This window comes from Heterodontus francisci, unplaced genomic scaffold (genome assembly GCF_036365525.1).
Source record: "Heterodontus francisci isolate sHetFra1 unplaced genomic scaffold, sHetFra1.hap1 HAP1_SCAFFOLD_1331, whole genome shotgun sequence".
NCBI lineage: Eukaryota > Metazoa > Chordata > Chondrichthyes > Heterodontiformes > Heterodontidae > Heterodontus > Heterodontus francisci.
In genome coordinates, this window is record NW_027140143.1 from 10,452 (window position 1) to 28,386 (window position 17,935).

Sequence of the window (17,935 nt, forward strand, 5' to 3'; positions counted from 1 at the left end):
CCTCCTCCCTCTCCCGTTCTCCCCTCCTCCCCCTCCCGTTCCCCCCTCCTCCCCCTCCCGTTCCCCCCTCCTCCCCCTCCCGTTCTCCCCTCCTCCCCCTCCCGTTCTCCCCTCCTCCCCCTCCCGTTCTCCCCTCCTCCCCCTCCCGTTCTCCCCTCCTCCCCCTCCCGTTCTCCCCTCCTCCCCCTCCCGTTCTCCCCTCCTCCCCCTCCCGTTCTCCCCTCCTCCCCCTCCCTCTCCCCTCCTCCCCTCCTCCCCCGTTTTTCCCCTTCTCCCCTTCTCCCCTTCTCCCCCTCTCCCCTTCTCCCCCTCTCTTCCTCCTCCATTCTCTGTCTCTTCCTCCTCCATTCTCTCCCTCTCTAGGTTAGTCTCCACTGTGCAGGCGATGATGGCTTCAACTGCTGGCCTCATAATCGTTAGGTCCTGCAGCAAGCATGTCCTGGAGGAGCGGTGAGTGTTCTGGATCTGGGACAGGAGTCTGGGGAAAGGGATTGCATGCTGATGACGGAGAGACAGACATGCACAGAGAGGGGAAAGACAGAGAGAGGGATGGGGAAAGACTGACAGAGCGGGTTGGGGAAAGACTGATGGAGAGAGAGGGATGGGGAAGGACAGACAGAGGGAGATGGGAAAGACAAACAAAGAGAGAGAGAGGGATTGGGAAAGACGCAGAGAAGAGAGAGGGATGGGGAAAGACACAGGAGAGAGAGGGAGGAATGAGGAAAGACAGAGAGGAGAGAGGGAGGAATGGGGAAAGACACGGAGAGAGACGAGAGAGAGGGATGGGGAAAGACAGAGAGAGAGAGGGATGGGGAAAGACAGAGAGAGAGAAGGATGGGGAAAGGCAGAGAGAGAGGGATGGGGAAAGAGAGGGGTGAGGAGAGAGAGAGAGGGATGGGGAAAGACAGAGAGAGAGAGGGGTGAGAAGAGAGAGGGATGGGGAGAAACGAGGAGAGAGACAGAAGGAGAGGGCTGGGGGAGAAATCGAGGGTGAGGGATGGAGTGGCAGACACAGCGATGGAGAGAGACAGAGAGACTGTAACAGACAGTGGTGGGATTGACAGAGATTGTAACAGAGGAGAGAGTGACAGAGACAGTGGGAGTTTGTTCTTTTTTTATTCTTTCATGGGATGTGGGCATCGCTGGCCAGGCCAGCATTTATTGCCCATCCCTCATTGCCCTTGAGTAGATGGTGGTGAGCTGCCTTCTTGAACCGCTGCAGTCCGTGAGGGGTAGGTACACCCAGAGTGCGGTGAGGAAGGGAATTCCAGGATTTTGACCCAGCGACAATGAAGGAACGGCCGATATAGTTCCAAATCAGGATGGTGTGTGACTTGGAGGGGAACTTGTAGGTGGTGGTGTTCCCATGCATCTGCTGCCCTTGTCCTTCTAGTTGGCAGAGGTCGCGGGTTTGGGCGGTGCTGTCGAAGGAGCCTTGGTACATTATTGCAGTGCATCTTGTAGATGGTACACACTGCTGCCACTGTGTGTCGGTGGTGGAGGGAGTGAATGTTTGTGGATGGGGTGCCAATCAAGCGGGCTGATTTGTCCCGGATGGTGTCGAGCTTCCTGAGTGTTGTTGGAGCTGCACCCATCCAGGGAAGTGGAGAGTATTCCATCACACTCCTGACTTGTGCCTTGTAGATGGTGGACAGGCTTTGGGGAGTCAGGAGGTGAGTTACTCGCTGTAGAATTCCCAGCCTCTGACCTGATCTTGTAGCCACAGTGTTTATATGGCTGATCCAGTTCAGTTTCTGGTCAATGGTAACCCCCAGGATGTTGATTGTAAGCCAGTGACAGGGAGAGAGAGAGATTACAAGGCTGTAAATAATGCAGAGGTTAACGGCATTTGTGAAATGGAATGTAAGAATCAGAGAATCATAGGAGGTTTAAGGCACCGAAAGAGGCCACTCGGCCCATCGTGTCTGTGCTGGCCAAAAACGATCCACCCATTCTAATCCCACCTTCCAGCATTTGGTCCGTAGCCCTGCAGATTACAGCACTTGAAGTTCACACCCAGACTCCTTTTAAATGAGTTGAGGGTTTCTGCCTCAACTACCCTTTCCAGACCCCCACCACCCTCTGGGTGAAAACGCTTTTCCTCATCTCCCCTCTAATTCTTCTACCAATCACTTTAAATCTCTGCCCCCTCGTCACTGACCTCTCTGTTAAGGTGAATAGACCCTTCACCTCCACTCTATCCAGGTCCCACAACCTTTTGTACATTTCAATCAGGTCTCCCTTCTCTGTTCCAAGGAGAACAACCCCAGCCTATCCAATCTTTCCTCATAGCTGCATTTTTCCAGTCCTGGCAACATCCTCGTAAATCTCCTCTGTACCCTCTCTAGTGCAATTACATCCTTTCTGTAGTGAGGTGACCAGAACTGCACATAGTACTCAAGTTGTGGCCTAACCAATGATTTATACAGTTCCAGCATAACCTCCCTGCTCTTATATTCTATACCCTGGCTAATAAAGGAAAGGATTCCATATGTATTCTTAACCACCTTATCGACCTGTCCTGCTACCTTCAGGGATCTGTGGACATTCACTCCCAGGTCCCTCACTTCCTCTACACTTCTCAGTATTTTCCCATTAATCGTGTATTCCTTTGCCTTGTTTGACCTCCCCAAATGCATCACCTCACACTTCTCCGGGTTGAATTCCATTTGTCACTTTTCTGTCCATCTGACCAGACCATAAATATCTTCCTGCAGCCTACAGCTATCGTCCTCGCTGTCTACCACACGGACAATCTTTGTGTCGTCTGAAAACTTCTCAATCATGCCCCCTACATTTACATCCAAATTGTTAATATATACCACAAAAAGCAGGGGACCCAGTACTGAGCCCTGTGGAACACCACTGGAAACAGTCCTCCAGTCGCTAAAACACCCGTCAACAATTACCCTTTGTTTCCTGCCACTGAGACAATTTTGTATCCACCTTGCTGCATTTCCCTGGATCCCATGGGATTTTATTTTTTTAACCAGTCTGCCTTGTGGGACCTTGTCAAAATCCATGTAGACCACATCAACTACACTACCCTCATCTATCTTCCTTGTTACCTCTTCAAATAATTCGATCAAGTTGGTCAAACAAGATCTTCCCTGAACAAATCCATACTGACTATCCTTGATTAACCTGTAACCTTTCTAAGTGACAGTTTATCCTGTCTCTCAGAATTGATTCCAATACTTTACCCACTACTGAGGTTAGACTGACTGGCCTGTAATTATTCGGTCTATCCTTCACTCCCTTTTTAAACAGAGGTACAATGTTAGCAGTTCTCCAATCCTCCAGCACCACACCTGTATCCAGTGAGGACTGGAAAATGATGGTCAGACCCTCTGCTATTTCCCCTCTTGCTTCTTTCAACAGCTTAGGACACGTTTCATCCGTTCCTGGTGATTTATCAACTTTCAAGGGCGCTAATCCCATTAATATTTCCTCTCTCCCTATGTTTATCACATCCAATACTTCACAACCCTCTTCCTTAACTACAGTATCTGCATCGTCCCCTTCTTTTGTGAAGACAGACACCAATGTATTCATTAAGAACCATACCCGCATCTTCTGCCCCGACACATAGGAGAGAGTAGGGCCCATAAAAGAGCAAAAAGGTAACCTTAGTTATCCTCTTACTCTTAATGTATTGATAAAACATCTTTGGGTTCACCTTGATTTTGCTTGCCAATATTCTTTCACGCCCTCTCTTTGCTTTCTTAGTTTCCTTTTTGATTTCGCCTCTCCACTTTCTATACTCCTCTCGGCTTTCTGTAGTCTTGAGTTCTCTGTGTCGGACATAAGCTTTCCTTTTTTGGCTTATCTTACCCTGTAAACTCCTTGACATCCATGGGGCTCTAGATTTGGCCGTCTCACTCTTTTTCTTTGTGGGAACATGTTTACTCTGAACCCTTTGAATCTCCCCTTTGAATGCCTCCCACTGTTCTGACACTGATTTACCTTCACGTAGCTGTTTCCAGTCCACTTTCGCTAAACCACTCCTCAGTTTAGTAAAATTGGCCTTGCCCCAATTGGGAACTCGAACTCCTGTTCTATCTCTGTCCTTTTCCATAATTATGTTAAAACTGACTGAATTATGATCACTATCACCAAAATGCTCTCTCACTGCCACCCCTTCCACCTGCCCATCTTCATTTCCTAAAACTAAGTGTAAAACGTGGAGATGCAGAGACATTGAGTGAGGAAGATTGTAAAAGAGAGATTGGGTCTCTTTCTCTCTCTCTCTGTCTCTCTCACATGCACACAATGCAAGAGAGATTGGAAACAGAGGCAAGGTTTGAAAGAGGAAGACTGAGTGGCAGAGATTGTGCAAGAAACTGATTGTGGATGACATTGCAAGGCGTTTAACAGATACAGAGAGCAAAAGGCGGGTTGAAAGATTGTAAACCAAACACAGAGATGAGGGGAGAGACCGGACGACAGGAAAGGAGAATGCTTGAGAGAGACTGACATGATGAGATTGTGTGACATGAGTAGCAAGAAGATTGCAAGGGACAGTTGCAGGATTGTTAGTGAGAGAAAGTTGCTAGAGATTGTACTAAAAGAGGTTGTTGGCAGAGATTCTGACAATAACCGAGAGGCAGAGAGAGACTGAGACAGATTATGTGTGACAGAGCGTGAAAGGTAGAAATTAGGAGTATGTGGCAGATTGTGGGCGACAGTAATTTTGTGAGGGAGACTGTGGCAGAGATTGGGACAGATCGAGTGTGACAGATTAGATTATGAGTGATAAAAATTGTGAGTGAGGTTAAGGGCGAGTGTTAGCTACCGAGAACGGGAGGGATTATGATGGAGAGAGATTGAGAGAGACATGAGCAGAGGTTAAGTGCGATTGAGAAAGATTATGACAGGGTGAGTTGTGTGACAGGTGACAGAGGCTTTGAATGAAAGGAGTGGTTTGCGTGATTGTGAGAGTGTGAGAATCGGGCTGCTTTGGACAGGAGGAGACATTGAGAGAGTGAGTGTGAACGAGACATTGAGTGAGAGACTGTGAAGGAGAAAGAGAGAGACAAAGACTGTGAATTTGTAGCAACCAGATGCTATGAGAGAGACAGTCTCAATTTAGAATTAAATGTACGGGACATGATTAAGAAGTTTTCAGATGACACAAAAGTTACAATCAGAATTTTACAATTCCATTCAGAAAAGAGGGCAGTCAAGAACCATGTGACCCCTTGAAAACTGGTAACGGTGACGTTGTCAATGTAAATAAGGAAATCGTAGGCAAAGTGAAGAATTATTTTGCATCAGTATTTACAGCCGAGGAGCAGAGGAAGAGATCAGCATGATTAAAATCCCATGGAAACTAATATCAAATCAGGGACTGGCACTCAACAAAATTAACATTAAACCAAATAACATCCTGGGGGTCACCATTGACCGGAAACTGAACTGGACCAGCCATATAAATACCGTGGCTACAAGAGCAGGTCAGAGGTTGGGAATCCTGAGGCGAGTAACTCACCTCCTGACTCCCCAAAGCCTGTCCACCATCTACAAGGCACAAGTCAGGAGTGTGATGGAATACTCTCCACTTGCCTGGATGGGTGCAGCTCCAACAACACTCAGGAAGCTCGACACCATCCAGGACAAAGCAGCCCGCTTGATTGTCACCCCATCTACAAACATTCCCTCCCTCCACCACCGACGCACAGTGACAGCAGTGTGTACCATCTACAAGATGCACTGCAGCAACTCACCAAGTCTCCTTCGACAGCGCTGCCCAAACCCGCGACCTCTACCAACATGAAGGACAAGGGCAGCAGACGTGGGGAAACACCACCACCTGCAAGTTCCCCTCCAAGTCACACACCATCCTGACTTGGAACTATATCGGCCGTTCCTTCACTGTCGCTGGGTCAAAATCCTGGAACTCCCTCCCTAACAGCACTGTGGGTGTACCTACCCCACACGGACTGCAGCGGTTCAAGAAGGCAGCTCACCACCACCTTCCCGATGGGCAATAAATGCTGGCCTGGTCAGCAACGCCCACATCCCAGGAATAAATTTTTAAAAACACACCGATTTAAGGAGATTGGCAAAACAACCAGAGGCGGCGCATTTGTTGACGCGGTGGGTTGTTGTGACCTGAAACGTGCTGCCTGGAAGGGCAGCAGAAGCAGATTCAATAGGAAATTGGAGAAATACTTGGAGGGTGAAAACCTGTAGGGTTATGGGGGAAAAGAGCAGGAGGGAGTGGGATGACTTGGATAGATCTTTCCCAGTGTGTGACCTTCCCTGCCGAACCCCAGGTTCCACGGCTGCCTTTGACAAGGACATCGCCTGTGAGAGTGTCTGTATTGGCAGCTAACAGGGTTAGCTGGATTTACAGAAACTCCGGGACTAATCCAGGCCTTAATCTCCACACAGTGTGAATTGAGCAAGTCTGGAGCCGACAGAGATTAAAAGACAGACTGTCGCTTGGAAGGAGAAAGAGTAAGGGGACAGTGTTGTTACTGGGAGAAGGGGGTGGGGTGTGGGGAAGGGAGGGAAGGAGAGTGAGTGAGCGTGGGGACAGATGGTACTGGGTTCAGTGACCAAGCTGAGCTTCCCATCACAGCTCCTTGTCTGTCACAGGGACGAGCTGCAGCCTGAATAAGCCTTTGTAGCAGTTTAACTGAGGCACAATTCATCTCACTGATCGAACTGTGCCCCAGGCGAAACACTTTTTGTTGTTGCTTTGCTCGCTGGTTGGTTGCAAGAGTCAGGCTTGATGAAAGGACCAGTTCATTCTCTGCAAACGCTGCCAGTGTGATCCGGATTAACCAGACTCCCTCACTCTGCAGACGCTCCCCAGCGTGATCCGGATTAACCAGACTCCCTCACTCTGCAAACACTCCCAGCGTGATCCGGATTAGACTGACTCCCTCACTCTGCAAACACTCCCAGCGTGATCCGGATTAACCAGACTCCCTCACTCTGCAAACGCTCCCAGCGTGATCCGGATTAACCAGACTCCCTCACCCTGCGGACGCTGCCCAGCGTGATCCGGATTAACCAGACTCCCTCACCCTGCGGACGCTCCCCGGTGTGATCCGGATTAACCAGACTCCCTCACTCTGCAGACGCTCCCCAGCGTGATCCGGATTAACCAGACTCCCTCACTCTGCAAACACTCCCAGCGTGATCCGGATTAGACTGACTCCCTCACTCTGCAAACACTCCCAGCGTGATCCGGATTAACCAGACTCCCTCACTCTGCAAACGCTCCCAGCGTGATCCGGATTAACCAGACTCCCTCACTCTGCGGACGCTGCCCAGCGTGATCCGGATTAACCAGACTCCCTCACCCTGCGGACGCTGCCCGGTGTGATCCGGATTAACCAGACTCCCTCACTCTACAAACACTCCCAGCGTGATCCGGATTAACCAGACTCCCTCACTCTACAAACACTCCCAGCGTGATCCGGATTAACCAGACTCCCTCACTCTGCGGACGCTGCCCGGCGTGATCCGGATTAACCAGACTCCCTCACTCTGCGGACGCTGCCCAGCGTGATCCGGATTAACCAGACTCCCTCACTCTGCGGACGCTCCCCGGCGTGATCCGGATTAACCAGACTCCCTCACCCTGCGGACACTCCCCAGCGTGGTCCGGATTAACCAGATTCCCTCACCCTGCGGACGATCCCCGGCGTGATCCGGATTAACCAGACTCCCTCACCCTGCGGACACTCCCCAGCGTGATCCGGATTAACCAGACTCCCTCACCCTGCGGACGCTCCCCGGCGTGATCCGGATTAGACTGACTCCCTCACCCTGCGGACGCTCCCCAGCGTGATCCGGATTAGACTGACTCCCTCACCCTGCGGACGCTCCCCGGCGTGATCCGGATTAGCCAGACTCCCTCACCCTGCGGACGCTACCCGGCGTGATCCGATTAACCAGACTCCCTCACCCTGCGGACGCTCCCCGGCGTGATCCGGATTAACCAGACTCCCTCACCCTGCGGACACTCCCCAGCGTGATCCGGATTAACCAGACTCCCTCACCCTGCGGACGCTCCCCGGCGTGATCCGGATTAGACTGACTCCCTCACCCTGCGGACGCTCCCCGGCGTGATCCGGATTAGCCAGACTCCCTCACCCTGCGGACGCTCCCCAGCGTGATCCGGATTAACCAGACTCCCTCACCCTGCGGACGCTCCCCGGCGTGATCCGGATTAGACTGTCTCCCTCATGCTGCGGACGCTCCCCGGCGTGATCCGGATTAACCAGACTCCCTCACCCTGCGGACGCTCCCCGGCGTGATCCGATTAACCAGACTCCCTCACCCTGCGGACGCTGCCCAGCGTGATCCGGATTAACCAGACTCCCTCACCCTGCGGACGCTCCCCGGCGTGATCCGGATTAACCAGACTCCCTCACCCTGCGGACGCTCCCCGGCGTGATCCGGATTAACCAGACTCCCTCACCCTGCGGACGCTGCCCAGCGTGATCCGGATTAACCAGACTCCCTCACCCTGCGGACGCTGCCCAGCGTGATCCGGATTAACCAGACTCCCTCACCCTGCGGACGCTGCCCAGCGTGATCCGGATCAGACTGACTCCCTCACTCTGCGGACGCTGCCCAGCGTGATCCGGATTAACCAGACTCCCTCACTCTGCGGACGCTCCCCGGCGTGATCCGGATTAACCAGACTCCCTCACTCTGCGGACGCTCCCCAGCGTGATCCGGATTAACCAGACTCCCTCACCCTGCGGACGCTCCCCAGCGTGATCCGGATTAACCAGACTCCCTCACTCTGCGGACGCTCCCAGAGTGATCCGGATTAACCAGACTCCCTCACCCTGCGGACGCTACCCGGCGTGATCCGGATTAACCAGACTCCCTCACCCTGCGGACGCTCCCCAGCGTGATCCGGATTAACCAGACTCACTCACCCTGCGGACGCTCCCCGGCGTGATCCGATTAACCAGACTCCCTCACCCTGCGGACGCTCCCCGGCGTGATCCGGATTAGACTGACTCCCTCACCCTGCGGACGCTTCCCGGCGTGATCCGGATTAACCAGACTCCCTCACCCTGCGGACGCTCCCCGGCGTGATCCGGATTAGCCAGACTCCCTCACCCTGCGGACGCTCCCCAGCGTGATCCGGATTAACCAGACTCCCTCACTCTGCGGACGCTCCCAGAGTGATCCGGATTAACCAGACTCCCTCACCCTGCGGACGCTACCCGGCGTGATCCGGATTAACCAGACTCCCTCACCCTGCGGACGCTCCCCAGCGTGATCCGGATTAACCAGACTCCCTCACCCTGCGGACGCTCCCCGGCGTGATCCGGATTAACCAGACTCCCTCACCCTGCGGACGTTCCCCGGCGTGATCCGGATTAGACTGACTCCCTCACCCTGCGGACGCTGCCCAGCGTGATCCGGATTAACCAGACTCCCTCACCCTGCGGACGCTCCCCAGCGTGATCCGGATTAACCAGACTCCCTCACCCTGCGGACGCTCCCCGGCGTGATCCGGATTAGACTGTCTCCCTCATGCTGCGGACGCTCCCCGGCGTGATCCGATTAACCAGACTCCCTCACCCTGCGGACGCTACCCGGCGTGATCCGGATTAACCAGACTCCCTCACCCTGCGGACGCTTCCCGGCGTGATCCGGATTAACCAGACTCCCTCACCCTGCGGACGCTTCCCGGCGTGATCCGGATTAACCAGACTCCCTCACCCTGCGGACGCTCCCCGGCGTGATCCGGATTAGACTGACTCCCTCACCCTGCGGACGCTTCCCGGCGTGATCCGGATTAACCAGACTCCCTCACCCTGCGGACGCTCCCCGGCGTGATCCGGATTAACCAGACTCCCTCACCCTGCGGACGCTCCCCGGCGTGATCCGGATTAACCAGACTCCCTCACTCTGCGGACGCTCCCCGGTGTGATCCGGATTAACCAGACTCCCTCACCCTGCGGACGCTCCCCGGCGTGATCCGGATTATTTCTGGACAGGGTGCTGCTAGGATTAGTGCTGAGGCCTCAGCTATTTACAGTCCATTTCAATGACTTAGATGAGGGGATCGAGAGTAATGTATGTAAGTTTTCTGACAATGCAAATTTAGGTGGGAATTAAGGCTGTGATCAAAGAACAGTACAGCACAGGAACAGGCCATTCGGCTCTCCAAGCCTGCGCCGATCTTGATGCCTGCCGAAACTAAAACCTTCTGCACTTCCGGGGACCGTATCCCTCTATTCCCATCCTATTCATAAGGGGATACAAAGCAGCTGCAAGGAGATACAGACTGGTTCAGTGAGTGGTCAACCAGCTGTATATTGTGGGCAAGTGTGAGGTTATTCACTTGGTATTAAGAATATAAAAAAACAGAATATTGTTTTGAAAGGTGAGAGCCTGGGGAATGTCTGCATTCCGAGAGACGGGCGGCACAGTGGCGCAGTGGTTAGCACCGCAGCCTCACAGCTCCAGCGACCCGGGTTCAATTCCGGGTACTGCCTGTGTGGAGTTTGCAAGTTCTCCCTGTGTCTGCGTGGGTTTCCTCCGGGTGCTCCGGTTTCCTCCCACATGCCAAAGACTTGCAGGTTGATAGGTAAATTGGCCATTATAAATTGCCCCTAGTATAGGTAGGTGGTAGGGAAATATATAGGGACAGGTGGGGATGTGGTAGAAATATGGAATTAGTGAAGGATTAGTATAAATGGGTGGTTGATGGTCGGTGCAGACTCGGTGGGCCGAAGGGCCTGTTTCAGTGCTGTATCTCTAAACTAAGACCTGGGTGTCCTTGTACATGAATCACAGAAGTTAACATGCAGGGACAGCAAGCAATTAGGAAGGTAAATGGTACGTTAGCTTTTGTTCCGAAGGGATTGGAGTATAAGAGTGACAAAGTTTTACTACAATTATACAGGGCATTGGTGAGACCACACCTGGAGTACTGAGTCCAGTTTTTGTCTCCTTACCTAAGGAAGGATATAGTTGTCCGAGAGGGATTGTCACGAAGGTTCACTAGACTGGTTCCTGGGATGAGGGGATTGACCTATGAGGAGAGATTGAGTCGAACGGGCTGATAGAGTTTAGAAGAATGAGAGGGTGATCTCATTGAAACGGATAGAATTCTGAAGGGGTTTTGACAGGGTAGATGCTGAGAGTCTGTTTCCCCCCCTCACCCCCGGGGCTGGAGAGTCTCGAACACCGGAGGGGGGGGGGGGGGGGTGTCACAGTCTCAGGATAAGGGCTCGGCCGTTTCATACTGAGATGAGGAGAAATTTCTTCACTCGGAGGGTGGTGAATCTTTGGAATTCTCGATCCCAGAGAGCTGTGGATGATCAGTCGTTGAGTATATTCGAGATGGAGATGGATAGGTTTTTGGGCGCTGAGGGAATGAAGGGATATGGGGAGAGGGCGGGAAGGCGGAGTCGGGATGGTAAATCATCCCCCATGATCGTATTGAATGGGAGAGCAGGCTCGAGGGGCCGAATGGCCTTCTCCTGCTCCTATTTCTTAAGATGCGGGATAACCAATCTCATGTTTACTGTGTAAAGCATTCTGGCTCTCCAGAGCTTGAGAGGTTGGCTATTTAATTGCACTTGCACCCAACGAGCCCGGGTATCATGGCCCCAGCCCGGGTGTCATGGTCCCAACCCTGGTATGTCCATGGTCTGTCTCTCCTTCCTGCCATCACTCTATGGTTCTGCTTAACACTGCCCGTTCCTACAATAATACTTACGTCAAAGAAATTGCAACAATAGGCACGCAGTTACAAAGCTGCAGTGAATTTGCAACCGGCATGCAGATCTGTACCTGTAGAGAAGGGGGTTAATTGATGTCTTTACCTCTACCCTGACGTCGTTGGGGAGGTGTGTGGGGGTGCCCTAGGTCAGTCAGCTTTTGGCTGGGTTACCCTGGCAACAAGTCACTAGCCTACAATCAGCTCAGCTAAAGCCGAAGAGCTCACCACTGAAGCCGGCAGTCGACTGTGGCTCCAACAGGGAGATGCTTAATCGCCGAGGCTGCATCATGCTCGACGGAAGCAGACGCAGGCCCAGAAAATATGTCATCACCAAACCCGGCTAGGGTGCGAACCGAATTCACAACTATTCTCACTCCTGCAGCATTGAGGGAGGGCAGGGGATGGGTTACTGAGACAGAGAGACAGAATGTACTAAATATCGTCTGCGTGACAGACGCCGTCTGCGGTGCTGATTACTGTCTGCGGCGCTGATTACCGCCTGCGTGACAGACACCGTCTGCGGTGCTGATTACCGTCTGCGTGACAGACACCGTCTGCGGTGCTGATTACTGTCTGCGGCGCTGATTACCGTCTGCGTGACGGACACCGTCTGCGGCGCTGATTACCGTCTGCGTGACAGACACCGTCTGCGGCGCTGATTACCGTCTGCGTGACAGACACCGTCTGCGGCGCTGATTACCGTCTGCGGTGCTGATCACCGTCTGCGTGACAGACACCGTCTGCGGTGCTGATTACTGTCTGCAGCGCTGATTACCGTCTGCGTGACAGACACCGTCTGCGGCGCTGATTACCGTCTGCGTGACAGACACCGTCTGCGGTGCTGATCACCGTCTGCGGTGCTGATCACCGTCTGCGGTGCTGATCACCGTCTGCGGTGCTGATCACCGTCCGCGTGACAGACACCGTCTGCGGTGCTGATTACTGTCTCGGCACGAATTAATGACTCGATTTTCTTTTTCCCCAGGCACTGGCTGACTAACGCCTATGTTCTGTTTGCCGTCCCCTACTTCGCCTACGATATCTACGCCATGTACCTATGTCACTGGTACAAGTTCAATGTGAAGGGTCACGAGAAAGAAGCAGTTGGTAAATTGACGGTGCTGAAGACTTACCTGAGGAAGGAGCTGCTGATGATAATCCACCATACCGTTATGTTCACTGTCTGTTTCCCTGTATCTGTGGTTAGTGCTGCCTCTCTTTCAGTACACGCCCACACTCCAAACCTCTATTAATCTGACATCCAGCCTGTATACTCCCCAAAATCAACACCTATCATTTAGAAAACGCTTTTAACCCAGTTAAACATCGCAGTGCAATCGGTAACGGCAACTATTAAATATAATTTGACCCTGAGCCACGTTAATGGATATCAGGGACAGGCAACTGAAAGCTCGGTCAAAGAGGTCGGTTTCAAGGAGCATCTTAAGAAAGAGAGAGGCTGAGAGGTTTAGGGAGGGAATTCCAGAGCTCGGGGCCCCCAGGCAGCTGAAGGCACGGCCGCCAATGGTGTACCGATGGGAATCGGGGGATGGTCAAGAGGCCGGAATTGGAGCAGTGCAGAGGTCTCGGAGGGTCGTAGGGGCAGGAGGGGGTTACAGAGATAGGGAGGGTTGTAGGGGCCGGAGGAGGTTACAGAGATAGGGAGGGTTGTCGGGGCTGGAGGAGGTTACAGAGATAGGGAGGGTTGTAGGAGTTTACAGAGATAGGGAGGGTTGTCGGGGCTGGAGGAGGTTACAGAGATAGGGAGGGTTGTAGGGGTTGGAGGAGTTTACAGAGATAGGGAGGGTTGTAGGAGTTTACAGAGATAGGGAGGGTTGTCGGGGCTGGAGGAGGTTACAGAGATAGGGAGTGTTGAAGGGGTTGGAGGAGTTTACAGAGATAGGGAGGGTTGTCGGGGCTGGAGGAGGTTACAGAGATAGGGAGGGTTGTAGGGGCTGAAGGAGGTTACAGAGATAGGGAGGGTTGTAGGGGCTGAAGGAGGTTACAGAGATAGGGAGGGTTGTAGGGACTGGAGGAGGTTACAGAGATAGGGAGGGTTGTAGGGACTGGAGGAGGTTACAGAGATAGGGAGGGTTGTAGGGACTGGAGGAAGTTACAGAGATAGGGAGGGTTGTAGGGGCTGGGGGAGGTTACAGAGATAGGGAGGGTTGTAGGGGCTGGAGGAGGTTACAGAGATAGAGAGGGTTGTAGGGGCTGGAGGAGGTTACAGAGATAGGGAGGGTTGTCGGGACTGGAGGAGGTTACAGAGATAGGGAGGGGTGTAGGGGCTGGAGGAGGTTACAGAGATAGGGAAGGTTGTCGGGACTGGAGGAGGTTACAGAGATAGGGAGGGGTGTAGGGGCTGGAGGAGGTTACAGAGATAGAGAGGGTTGTCGGGACTGGAGGAGGTTACAGAGATAGGGAGGGGTGTAGGGGCTGGAGGAGGTTACAGAGATAGGGAGGGTTGTCGGGACTGGAGGAGGTTACAGAGATAGGGAGGGGTGTAGGGGCTGGAGGAGGTTACAGAGATAGAGATGGTAGTAGGAGCTGAAGGTTACGGAGGGTGGAATGTGACTGTTATTAATCTGCGTGGGGGTTGTCTGCCCCTCCTCCAAAGAGAAGCTGCACCAAGTCTGTTTCCCTCTTGTCGTTACAGTTCATGCGGAATGGACGAGGGGATTTCTTTGTGGGCTGTATGTTCATGGCGGAGGTCAGCACCCCCTTTGTGTGCTTGGGGAAGGTGCTAATCCAGGTAAGTCTCCTTCCTCTGTCCCCCTGCTCCCGTTTGTAATCCCGCAGCCTGCACTCGGGGGTGGGGGAGAGAGAGAGACAGAGAGAGTGAGTGAGTGAGTGTGAGTGTGGAGTGGAGTCGGGGAAATCACACAGGGAAAGGATTAACCGCTGAACCCTCTTCCTTTCTCCAGTACAGACAGCAGCACACTCTCCTGCACAAGCTAAACGGGATCATGATGCTCGCCTCCTTCTTCGCCTGCCGGATCCTGCTGTTCCCCTACATGTACTGGGTCTACGGGCAGGAGACGGGCCTGCCCCTGCACCGCGTGCCCCTCGAGCTGCCAGCCCACTACAACCTCGCCGTCATGCTGCTGATGGCTCCTCAGCTCTACTGGTTCTCACTCATCTGCCGAGGCGCCTTCCGCCTCTTCTGCAAGACCCGCTCGAAAGAGCAGCACACCAATGGGTATGTGACCCCCACGTCCTCACCAGCCCTGACCCCCGCCTCCGACCAGCCCCCACAAGCAGAGGAGCAGAAGTCGGTCTAAGCTGGGGTCGGGGCAGGGGTGGTGGGGGTGGGGCGAGCGGTGGAAGTAAATGTGGAGGGGACAGGAGGTATGGGGCACCCTGTTGGAGACCTCCAACTCCCATCACAAGGCCGATTCTGCAATGACATCCAGACGGGATCACAAAACAAAAATGGGAAGTTCAGTTGATTGGTGGGGGAAGTAGTTTGCTGTCTTTCCAATCAGTCCCTTTTCTCTCCCCATTCCCTTCCCAGCAAATATTAAACTGGCCAGGGAAATGGAAAGACGTTTAAAATTGAACCAGGACCTACCAGTTTGAATTTGATCAAATGCATTTTTATTTTTGTTAATGTCCCCTCCCGTCCAATGCCCACCAGGAAAGACGTTAGCACTTTAACTTCTTAGATTAGACAAGGGCGCGGGTCCCAGAGTCCTGATACGTAATGGTGGCACCAATGGTGGATATAGGAGGCAGCAGAGAATTGTACAACACTGGCCCTTGGGAGCACTTCAGTGTCAATCTCAGACACCAGCTCCTACCTTCTCTCTCTCACTCACACACACACACACACAGCTTGTCCCAATCTCAGATACCAGCTCCCCCATCTCTCCCTCACTCACACACACACAGCTTGTCCCAATCTCAGATACCAGCTCCCCCATCTCTCCCTCACTCACACACACACAGCTTGTCCCAATCTCAGATACCAGCTCCTACCTTCTCTCTCTCACTCACACACACACACACAGCTTATCCCAATCTCAGATACCAGCTCCTACCTTCTCTCTCTCACTCACACACACACACACAGCTTGTCCCAATCTCAGATACCAGCTCCCCCATCTCTCCCTCACTCACACACACACAGCTTGTCCCAATCTCAGATACCAGCTCCCCCATCTCTCCCTCACTCACACACACACAGCTTGTCCCAATCTCAGATACCAGCTCCCCCTTCTCTCTCTCACTCACACACACAGCTTATCCCAATCTCAGATACCAGCTCCTACCTTCTCTCTCTCACTCACACACACACAGCTTGTCCCAATCTCAGATACCAGCTCCCCCATCTCTCTCTCTCTCTCACACACACACAGCTTGTCCCAATCTCAGATACCAGCTCCTACCTTCTCTCACTCACACACACACACAGCTTGTCCCAATCTCAGATACCAGCTCCCCCATCTCTCTCTCACTCACACACACACACACAGCTTGTCCCAATCTCAGATACCAGCTCCCCCATCTCTCTCTCACTCACACACACACACAGCTTATCCCAATCTCAGATACCAGCTCCTACCTTCTCTCTCACACACACACACAGCTTATCCCAATCTCAGATACCAGCTCCCCCATCACACACACACACACACACACACATTACCCCAATCTCAGATACCAGCTCCCCCATCTCTCTCTCACTCACACACACACACAGCTTGTCCCAATCTCAGATACCAGCTCCCCCATCACACACACACACACACACACACACAACCCTTATCCCAATCTCAGATACCAGCTCCCCCATCTCTCTCTCACTCACACACACACACAGCTTGTCCCAATCTCAGATACCAGCTCCCCCATCACACACACACACACACACACAACCCTTATCCCAATCTCAGATACCAGCTCCCCCATCTCTCTCTCACTCACACACACACCTTATCCCAATCTCAGATACCAGCTCCCCCATCTCTCTCTCACTCACACACACACACAGCTTGTCCCAATCTCAGATACCAGCTCCCCCATCACACACACACACACCTTATCCCAATCTCAGATACCAGCTCCCCCATCTCTCTCTCTCTCACACACACACACAGCTTGTCCCAATCTCAGATACCAGCTCCCCCATCTCTCTCACACACACACTCACACACAGCTTATCCCAATCTCAGATACTAGCTACCCCATCTCTCACACACACACACAGCCTGTTCGAATCTCAGATACTAGCTCCCCATCACACACACACACAGCCTGTCCCAATCTCAGATACCAGCTTCCCCCATCTCTCACACACACACACACACACACACACACACACACACACACACACACACACACACACACACACACACACACACACACACACACACACACACACACACACACACACCCTGTTCGAATCTCAGATACTAGCTCCCCCATCTCTCTCTCACACACACACACACACACAGCTTGTCCCAATCTCAGATACCAGCTCCCCCATCTCTCTCTCACTCACACACACATACAGCCTGTCCCAATCTCAGATACCAGCTCCACCATCACATACATTCACAGCCTGTCCCAATCTCAGACACCATCTCCCCCATCTCTCTCTCCCTCACACTTACACACACACACAGCCTGTCCCAATCTCAGATACCAGCTCCCCCATCTCTCTCTCTCTCACACACAGCCTGTCCCAATCTCAGATACCATCTCCCCCATCTCTCTCTCACACACACAGCCTGTCCCAATCTCAGACACCATCTCCCCCATCTCTCTCTCCCTCACACATACACACACACACACAGCCTGTCCCAATCTCAGACACCATCTCCCCCATCTCTCTCTCTCTCACACACAGCCTGTCCCAATCTCAGATACCATCTCCCCATCTCTCTCTCCCTCACACATACACACACACACAGCCTGTCCCAATCTCAGACACCATCTCCCCCATCTCTCTCTCTCACACACAGCCTGTCCCAATCTCAGATACCATCTCCCCATCTCGCTCTCTCACACACAGCCTGTCCCAATCTCAGATACCATCTCGCCATCTCTCTCTCTCACACACACAGCCTGTCCCAATCTCAGATACCATCTCCCCCATCTCTCTCTCTCACACACAGCCTGTCCCAATCTCAGATACCATCTCCCCATCTCTCTCTCACACACACACAGCCTGTCCCAATCTCAGACACCATCTCCCCATCTCTCTCTCTCACACAC

General features: G+C 52.9%; 1 protein-coding gene across 1 annotated transcript; it reads left to right on the plus strand.

Moving 5' to 3' along the window:
• The first annotated feature begins 373 nt into the window (after positions 1-373).
• LOC137358935 (ceramide synthase-like) lies at positions 374-14,997 on the plus strand. The gene is made up of 4 exons (XM_068025118.1): positions 374-450; positions 12,702-12,918; positions 14,373-14,468; positions 14,641-14,997. Exons 1-4 carry the CDS (start codon positions 386-388, stop codon positions 14,995-14,997), a joined length of 735 nt encoding a protein of 244 aa, XP_067881219.1. The 5' UTR covers positions 374-385.
• The last annotated feature ends 2,938 nt before the right edge of the window (positions 14,998-17,935 follow it).

What these genes read in the sequence shown, in the direction of transcription:
- LOC137358935 (XM_068025118.1), top strand. Translation starts at nt 386, where the DNA reads ATGATGGCTTCAACTGCTGGCCTCATAATCGTTAGGTCCTGCAGCAAG. An exon ending in AAGCATGTCCTGGAGGAGCG is followed by an intron (nt 451 to 12,701) that starts GTGAGTGTTCTG and finishes CTTTTTCCCCAG; the next exon opens with GCACTGGCTGACTAACGCCT. An exon ending in TCTGTTTCCCTGTATCTGTG is followed by an intron (nt 12,919 to 14,372) that starts GTTAGTGCTGCC and finishes TTGTCGTTACAG; the next exon opens with TTCATGCGGAATGGACGAGG.